The 9,438-nt window shown below is 38.9% G+C and overlaps 1 protein-coding gene across 8 annotated transcripts in view; it reads right to left on the reverse strand.

Moving 5' to 3' along the window:
• Positions 1 to 27: 27 nt before the first annotated feature.
• Positions 28 to 9,438, reverse strand: part of LOC137875472 (amyloid beta precursor protein binding family B member 2) — a 35,205-nt gene continuing 25,794 nt past the window's right edge. For all 8 annotated transcript variants that reach the window (XM_068714708.1, XM_068714706.1, XM_068714704.1 and 5 more), the window contains 6 exons: positions 8,920 to 9,034; positions 6,051 to 6,126; positions 3,501 to 3,581; positions 3,294 to 3,409; positions 2,976 to 3,158; positions 28 to 1,857 (listed from right to left, as the gene is read on the reverse strand). In XM_068714708.1, coding sequence (XP_068570809.1) covers positions 1,681 to 1,857; positions 2,976 to 3,158; positions 3,294 to 3,409; positions 3,501 to 3,581; positions 6,051 to 6,126; positions 8,920 to 9,034 — 748 coding nt within the window. In that variant the 3' untranslated portion in view covers positions 28 to 1,680. The remainder of the gene's footprint in view (positions 1,858 to 2,975; positions 3,159 to 3,293; positions 3,410 to 3,500; positions 3,582 to 6,050; positions 6,127 to 8,919; positions 9,035 to 9,438) is intronic.

Below are 9,438 nucleotides of genomic sequence, written 5' to 3' on the forward strand. Positions count from 1 at the left end.
AGCATCTTTCTTGTTTGTTTTTGAGTGTGTGTGTGTGTGTGTGTGTGTGTTTGTCTGTTTTTTTTTTCTCATTTAGATCAGACTGCATTCACAGAGTTCATGTGGAGTGCAGGTTGTGGATATGAGCCATAGGAGCAGTGTAAAGGTTTTATTAGCAGTGACAGCAGCCTTTTTTTTTTTACTCCTCTATGTGCGTATTTGTGTGTGTATATTTTGTTTGTGAGTGGGAGTAGACTTGTTGGTTTACTGAAGAAAAGGAAATGTAGTTAACCCTTACTGTATGGCACCGATTTGATCTTTTCCATGCTGTCCAAGAAAGGCAAACACTATTATGTACCACTGCTCATATAGCCTTCAATGCCTAACATCTGCCAGACCAAGCCTGGAATTGGAATTTCTTGCTAACACATAAATCTTGAGTGTATGCATAAAGATTCCTGAGGAAATTGTAAAGTTTGAACATAGGCAATGTAACATTCTTGAGCTTTTAAACTCAGTTTTTCTATAATCTATGCAAAAAAAGTACAATCTTAACAAACGAAAAGTTTGTTAAGATACATTAAAAACTGTTACCTTTCTTTTGCTGATCTACTCATCCATCAAGAAACAGAATGTAAAAATCTGACTGACAATCCTAAATTGTGATTCTGTAAATGGGGTAGAGAGTAACATTTTATTCAGGTATGGGTCAGAAATAGGCCAGATTTTTTTGTGCCAGTTTAAATGCAGTAATGGTTATGATGAAATGACTTGTGCTAAGAGCATCTATTCTTTGTGTGTTCACCACTCTTCTTACTGAGACCCTTATTAACTCAACATAAAACACATCTCATCACGAAAACATGCAAAACAAAGCCCACATCTGTCCCATTTTCTGTCACCAACACTTCATCTCTCCCTCATATCTACACATTTTGTGCCCTACATTCTCTCTTCCTACATACAATCATTTACATACACTTTATCATTACAATCACTTCATTCATCCTCAAAGGAGATGTTAAGTTTGAGCTTGTTTCAAGTCTGACACACATCGAAGTGATGCCATTTAGGTGGGAGGGAGCGTGTTAGCAGGTCTCGTCTTTCTGGTCTTGGTTTCTTTTCTTATTCACCTGTTAAAATCCCACGACAGCAAGTTGACACCTTTTCTGTCCTGGAAGGCTCCTGTAGCTTGTCGTCTCAGGCGTCCAGTCCAGGTGCTCTTACTGTGCTGATGATGGTTTTTACAGGAGCAGACAGAGCATGAAAGAAAATGGAGTAAACCAATGAGTGGTTCCATAAACCACACAGAAATTGTGTCTTTTTATTCTGGGTTATCCTGAATTCTGTCTGTAGAGTGCTTGATCAAGTAATCAATCCAGCCCAGAAATCCACATACAGTGAAGGCCAATGGAGCCTGCAGGTGGTTCCCACTCAGACACAGCGGCGTTCAAAGATCAACCAGTACTCCCAGATTTTCCATTCTGCCTCATGAAAGCCATGAGTTTTCTTGTCATTTTTTTTTTTTATCATCAGGCCTACTGGAGGATCGCTCTTCTTCCCTTCATCTGCGGTGGTGTTTGTTAACATATATGTACATCGTTGTTTACCATGGCTGGTACTGATTAGGTGTTGCTGTGGCGATAGTGTGTGAGTGGCGTCCAGCAGCGGCTGGGAGGGTGCTGTGGTCACTCGTGGCGGTCATTGCTGGGGGAGTTCAGACGGCTGTTTCTTGGGTTTCAGAGTGTCTATGAGAGACAGGACTCCACGTTTCACACTGGTGGTCACCCGGCGGGTCACCGTGTCCGCAGAGGGTGAGGAAGAGGAGCCGGCACGTTGGGAGGGTGGCCGTGCCACCAGACACTTCTGGTACCGCAGCTGAGAAAGAGGAGGATATGGATTAATTTAGTTTTTATCATTTGATTTTGGGGTTAAAAGAAAATATAATATATGCAAGATGTATTTTACCTGCAGTTTTAAGGTCATTTAATTAAGGAATATTACAATGATAAATTTAGGATATTCACTTATTTGCTGTTTTAGTACTATACTATAGTAAATAGTATAGTATGTAGAAGAAAGTTCATAGAAAGTCATGCAATAGTACATCAAAAAAGTAATTGTATAATATGTCAACAAAATTCATAAAAAAGTCATAGTATAGTTAGTATATTGAACAAAATCATAAAAAGTAATCATATAGTATATGTCCAATTCTTTTTTAAAAAGTCATAGTATATTATGTCGAAAAGGGTGAAAAATGTCATAATATAGTATGTTAAAAAAAGTCATGGTATAATATGTCAACAAAGGTCATAAAAAAGTCTTAAAAATGTCATAATATAGTTTATAGAACAATAGCATAAAAAGGTCATAGTATAGCATGTCGAAACCAGTCAAAGAATGTAATAGTATAATATGTCGAAAGAAGTTCATAGAAATTCATAGTATAGTATATCAACAAAAAGTAATTGAATATTATGTCGAAAAAAGTCATAGTATTGTATGCTTTTATGCCTTTTTTTGACATACTATGAGTTTTTTTTAACTTTTTTTGAAATACTATAAAAAGGAATAGAAAATTATAGTATTTAACTTTAAATCACACTTAAGGATGTGCAGTGTTGAAGTTGGTGTAATTTGGACACACTACACGTTTATTATCAACGAACTTTAAATAAAAACAAGCGATAGTGCTGTATAGCAGTGGAGGTGGAGCTTCAGGGCTCTGCAGACTCAGTCGAGCATGTCCTCCGCAGCACACTTTTAAAGGCCACAGCTCATTGACTGCATTTCACATTTGCTTCTGGATGCTGAATATACTTAAGTTATCACCAAACTCTTGGAGTCAACGAGCGATGAGCGGTTCTCAACAACACTACACTAGTTTTACACAATGCAGAACTATTCCTTTAAATACAAAACCTTTGAATATTCATTTCATAATAGTGACAACACATCATCATAATTTCATAAGAAAAGAAATTTGACCTTACCACGCATGCTGCCTGCACAGCCTCAGACACATTGCCTGCGTTGGGGTCGCACCAGAACGCATGACACTGGAAATGCTGGCTCCCAGTGTCCATAACGAAGGCAAACGAGTGCACATCTCGTCCCACGCCCATGAAGGACAAGAAACGAACTCGACACTCCACCAACACCTCTTCTTCCTCTTCCTGCACACACAGCCAAGAGGAGAATTAAATCTATGTCAAACTCGGCTCTGTTAGATCTTTCTCTCTAATCTACGAGCACATGCACATCTTGAATTCATCTGTTACTCCTCAGGACATCAACTAAAGGTCCCTTGCCTTTTCTTTGATGACAGCCAGAGTGGTGTCAGCAATACTCAGTATGACAGGAGTCCAGTCCTCTTTGCCTGTGGAGGACACCAGACTTTCTATGGCCCCATTTATGATGTCCATACCTGAGGACAAAACACAGGAGAGCCTGAACAGTGAGACAAGTGCATGATGTGTTATTATGATATGTGCTTTTTAGCATTAGTTCAGATTTACCTATGGGGCGAGAGACAGATGTCATACCCAGATACAGCACATGGAACTTCTGCACCAACTCAGTCTTTGGCATGGGAAACTCTGCAGATAAAGAAAACACACACACATTAAAACGCACACGCACTGACCCCCCGTAGGGAATTTTACTACACGACAACATCTAACACACAGCTCCAAAAGTACAGTCCACACATGATAATTGGCTTGAACTTAAGATACAAACAAACACTTGTGAATATTTTAATATTTTAGTGTGCTGCTGACATGATTAGGCCATGAAAAATATTTTCATAAAAATGCATAAAAATCAAGCTGTGCCTGTTTACACTGGCCTGTAGGCAGACAGGATGGGTGAATGAGGATGATCATCACCTGCATCTCAATTAGCACAGAAGTTAACATCATTTACCCTCAGGATTTCATGATAATTAACACACCGTGCAATTAGCTGTGTAAGCTTGAGATGACTTCTGACATGGTAAATGCCAAGTGCTAAAAGTGGTTAAATGCTTAACTGCACAGTTTAAAGATTGTTAAACATCTAATGTGCTAATAGACAAAATTATAAAAATTCTGCACAATACTAAAAAGGGCACAAGCATCCCTGTCAAAATAGTTACATTAATTATTCAATATTTGCTGTATCGCTATAGTCAACATGGTTTTAAAAAAGCAGGCCCTATTGCAACATGGAATTAAGGATTGTATTGAGTCATAATGAAATGATCATTATTATTGAATTTATTTCAGTGGGTAAAGAAGGCATTTATTTATACAATTAACATCTGTAATGTAAATATATCTGTAACTATATATGTAACTGTTATATGAAAACTTTGATTTGGAGTTTAATGTGTTGACCATGTGCTGCAATGTTTCTGGTTCAAGTGCGGTCAGGTACGTTTGTCTGCACTCAAAATCCCCATAATATATTTTGAATGCAATGTTGAATATCAAAAGGCCAGATACAAAGACGTATTACAAATTGCACCTATAAATGCCACTATGTGTATAATTTGAAAATTGTGAGATGAGAGCACAGAAAAATCTGTGAATAATTTGAAAGATGCTATAATCATTTAAAAAAAATTACATAATGACTTAAAATAGTAACCGAAGAGCAGGCTGAGAAGCAGTGTTTTGATGACCCCTCTGTCACCACACCCAATCAACAGTGATGTCACCTGCACTTCACCTCAGCTAGGTGAGAAGTTAAACCACTGGAGGTCAGATAAGTTAAACTTTAAAAAGAGATAAACCAGCCAACATACGGCATTTTCCCCCTTTTTTGTGAGTTTCATCCCATTTTGCACAATCCACATCTTAATTACTGAGTACAGAGATTATCAATTCATCATGTGATCGCTATGGACTGAATGAGGGAAATCAATCAGGGAAAATGGCTTTTACCTGGATTCACCTCATCAGTGTACTCCATGAAAAAGTTAGAGGCCCTAATATCTTACTCATTCAGTATGAACTGCTAAAGCTCTGAAAACAGTCGTTAAATAAATGATGAATACGGGGTTTTCGTACATTAATTCCATATTTAAAGTCAAGCTCAGACAGGCCAGATTCGATGAGGACAGCACGGCCATTATCCTGGGGTTGGCGCCCATCCCAAATCATTGGGCGCTAATCTCCTAAAATGTGTCCCAACAGACGATCGTGCACACTCCCAGCCACCCCGAAGAGATCTAATCCAGACGAGAACAAAAACTGTTTTCCATCCACTGGCTTTGCAGTGAATGGACCTCTCGAGCTCACTGGATGGTCTATCCACTGTAAGGACGCCTCTTACTGGGCACCAACTGGTTTTTCAGTTAAAAAACTAATAATTCAAGCAAGTAATAGCTTTAAAAGATGTGAGGGATGTTTCACCAATATGTTCTTTGATCCTGTGGTTGTGATGGGCGCCGTGGAGCACCAGGCCTCGTCTGAAAGAAACACTAATTGGGATTTAATGAGGTCGACTTCCTCTGTAAGTAAAGAGCCGATATAGTTCTTTTATATTCTGATGCTGGAGCTCCTTTCCCTCATGCTCAGCAGATACACACCCCAGCTGAAGATACAGCAGAGGATGAATTGTGCTGGCGCTTTTTTTCTTTCTTTCTTCCTATAATTACTTGGGACTGAGAGGAACTCAGCGGAGGGACTTCGCAAAATAGGAAACGGTGAATAGAATTAGCGCTGGGAGGATAAAGCTCAGTGATTGTGGAGCGAGGAGTTGTTCTGAAGTCAGCATTATCTGTGTGTAATTGAACCAAACACCGCTACCTTTTTTGTTAGCAAATGTTCACAGTCGCTCCTGCGGCGATAAGGTCATTTTTAAGAAAACACATATATACGGTTTTAGATGTGGAGAATTGCTGTAATGTGAGACAAGACACCACGGCAGGGAAGATAGCACATGGCTGACAAATCCAATTCTCTCATGAGGGAACTACAAAAGAACAAGATTCAAAGAAAAAGATTTGTGCGCATGTGTGTGTGTGTGTGTGTGTGTGTGTGTGTGTGTGTGTGTGTGTGTGTGTGTGTGTGTGTGTGTACCTTGTAGGGGTACATCGGAGCCGGTCTGGGAGGAGCTGCCAGCTGCAGCTTTGGCACTTTTCCTTTCAGCCATAATCTAGAGGGGAAAGGAGGGGAAAGAAAGAGAAGACAAGAGGGTAAGAAAAAAAAAAAAGAGAGAACAGGAAAGCGATCAGAATGGGAATTGGGAAGACAGAAAGAAAGATATGGTTGATATAAAATAAGCATAAAAAAACCCATTTTGCAGCAAAGAGTTAATAACACAATGTAATGATAAGACATTCTATAGAAATTCTATGGTTTTGCTGTCAACAACTCCAATGGAAATTCCAAACCCTCTCTTTTCTCAATACCTTTCCAACATTAATATATTTGCAAATCTTTAAAAAAGGGTCACATATACTTGAATTTTGGCAAAAGGGTAATTTCCTCAAACAGCTTGGCTCTGTAGTTGTTAGCTAATGTTACTCAAACAGGAGTAAACTGTGTATTTACTGGGGACTATTATCAGCCATTTGGTGCGCTATAGTCACGGAGTTAGTGGATTGGAACAGAGTTAACTACTGTACAGGGCAGGTCTTAATCATATTGAAGGAACATGTCTCCCAATGCAACGGTGTAGCTTACTGATGTGTTCTCAATAGTTGTTGGACAATTATGGAGCTTGATAGCACAGAGGAATAAGCTGTTTCTGGCTTTTACTTCACAGGTAATACTTGTTCGAATATCATTTCATTGTCCGTTTTTGTTGTTGTCATGGAATTTGAGGACAATAAGAAAAATATTAAAGATTAACAGCCTTATCCTTTAAAACCCTCCCTTAAAAATGGTATATCTAAATTCACCCTTCTAAAAAAAATGGCTTCTTTCTCTCTTTTCTTTGCTTCTGCTCTTCTGCTGCAGTGCACACACTCTTTAAAAAGTGTTGAATAGTCTGCATGGCCCCTGCACTGAGCTGCTGCACTCTTCTTGCTACAGATACTTGATTAATTGTAGGTGTCATTAATCAAAGTCTATGGTGAGTCTGCAATTCTGCTCACAGGGGAACATGCAAGAAGAAGACACATGCACATAAACACACTCTCACTCTCTCTCTCTCTCTCTCTCTCTCTCTCTCTCTCTCTCTCTCTCTCTCTCTCTCTCACACACACACACACACACACACACACACACACAAAGGAAACCCGCTCAGTGTGCTGCACAGCTGCAAGACTCAGGTCACCAAGTTTCTCCGCTGCAGTAAAGAGAAAACTACCACTGTGTTTAAAATAGGCTGTGTGAAGAGTCATGGTCACATATACATAGAAATACAGAACCGACGATTCACACTCAATTCAGGGTAGCAGAGAAGATAAAATAAATGGGAAAAAACCCATTCCTGTTTAAATGGGTCAATAGCCTCTAAGGTAACTGATCTGTCGCTCCAGGTAGATTCCTCCTTTACAAGGTCACACTGGTCTGATGACAGAAGGCTATGTGAGCCATATCACACCACATTGGTGCATCACACAAATCCAAAGAATTACAATTTACATTACAAGAAATCATAAGACTGATATATCAATTATTATTTAACATCACATAATATTGCTATGTATTCCATATGCTTCTAAATCTTAACTTTAATCCATTATTCCAAACGTGCATACATCTTTCAAATTAACTTCTTAATTCTATTTATGTGTATTTGATTTTAATGGATATCAAAATATATTGTTGTGCCACTGTTTTAGTTTTTTTTCTGTTTTTTGCAACATTTTGTATGACATACTGTAATATGACTCTTTTATGGCATTTTCTATGGAATTATATACTATAACATTTGTATAACATACTATACTATGCCTTTTAAGGTATTTTTGATTTCATACTGTATTATACAATGCTTTATGGCTTACTATACTGTGACAAAATATACATAACTCTGGACATACTATACTATGAATCAGTCTGTGGATATGTAAATGCTTCTGCTGAGCGTCAGGGGCAATCGTCGAATACATCAAACTGATCCCCAACAGGCCCAAATGACTACTGTATGTTTTGGAATACTCGCAGAGTCATGTTTGACATTTGAAACTCCGGGCCCTCTTTTTGTGGCGACCAGTGCTCACTAGATGTTTGCTTTGCTTGCCTTTGTGGCATTATGGTGCCCGGTACAGTGAGCACAGTGCACATGTGGGAGGTGAGGTGCAGGTGAGGTGCAAGTAGGAGGTTCATTCAGATGAAGCAGTGCTTGGTGAGTTGTTGGTATTTCGGTGGAAATTGGGTCTTAGCCTTCGTGCTGAGAATAGACGTTTCACAACCGCATCTGTTTGTGGAACATCCAGCCGCTGCCAATCTGAAAAAAATGTTTCCTGCATCCAATAATCCACCGTGCATGATGCCTAGCTTTTGATGGATTAGGGTTATGTGATTATCATCAATGCGTAAAATCTTGTTATCATATTGAATTTACCAGGTATTTGGTATTAGATTTAGAAACACACACACACACACACACACACACACACACACACACACACACACACACACACACATGCTGAAAACTCTTTTCTCGCTCTGTAACCTAAATCTTATCTCCTCTCCTCGCTATAAAGGCTCTTAAAATGTCCTTCTATCTCTCTCCTCAGCTCTTACTTCTCTAGTAAAAGATAACAGAAATGTTGCTGCAAATGTGTTATGCACTCCTATTAGTTTCTTTTTTTATAACATGCACGTAGGAGTAGTATCTAAGTTACAACCTTAAAAAGTACCTCTGGATAACAGTAACAGTAGAAAAGAGGATTTCTTCTCTCTTCAATAGTCACCCTGATTAAAGCTTCATAGCTTGTTTCAGAGCAGCAGACAAGCTCATTCATGCAGAGTCGACAACGGTAATGAGACCCACCTTAGAGCAGATTTCGTGGAGACTTGTCGCGATGGCTGCGGCAGGAGTATCACATCGGAACACGTGGCACTTCAGCACTCGCGTGTTCTTGTCTCTCGCCACGTAGGCAAAGTCCCTGAAACATGGACAGAAGACACTTAAGAAACAAAGAAACAGGATGGACCTCTGCAGCAGATTCATCAAACATATGGCTTCCTTAAAGGGGCAGCAAGTAAGAATCTCTGTTGTATGATAATATAAATAACACAGATGATTCAGTAATTATACCTCACCAGGTGGGTGACCATCCTATACTCTTATTTTGTATTTAACTTTCAATTAGTTATGCAATTTTAGAAGAAAATCGAGACAGAAGAAAATAGGTAGCTTCCCCCATAATAAGTGAAATAATTTATTGTAGCATGTAGCTTAAAGGTAACTGTTGTGTTTATGTGCCTAATAAGAGAGAGAACAATTGAGGGATATTTAGGTTTAAGAAAATACAAAAAATGATAAATACATTCACTGCATTTTCAGGCC

This window comes from Cebidichthys violaceus, unplaced genomic scaffold, assembly GCF_023349555.1.
Source record: "Cebidichthys violaceus isolate CVI_PGR_0920_01 unplaced genomic scaffold, fCebVio1.0.p SCAF_2, whole genome shotgun sequence".
NCBI lineage: Eukaryota > Metazoa > Chordata > Actinopteri > Perciformes > Stichaeidae > Cebidichthys > Cebidichthys violaceus.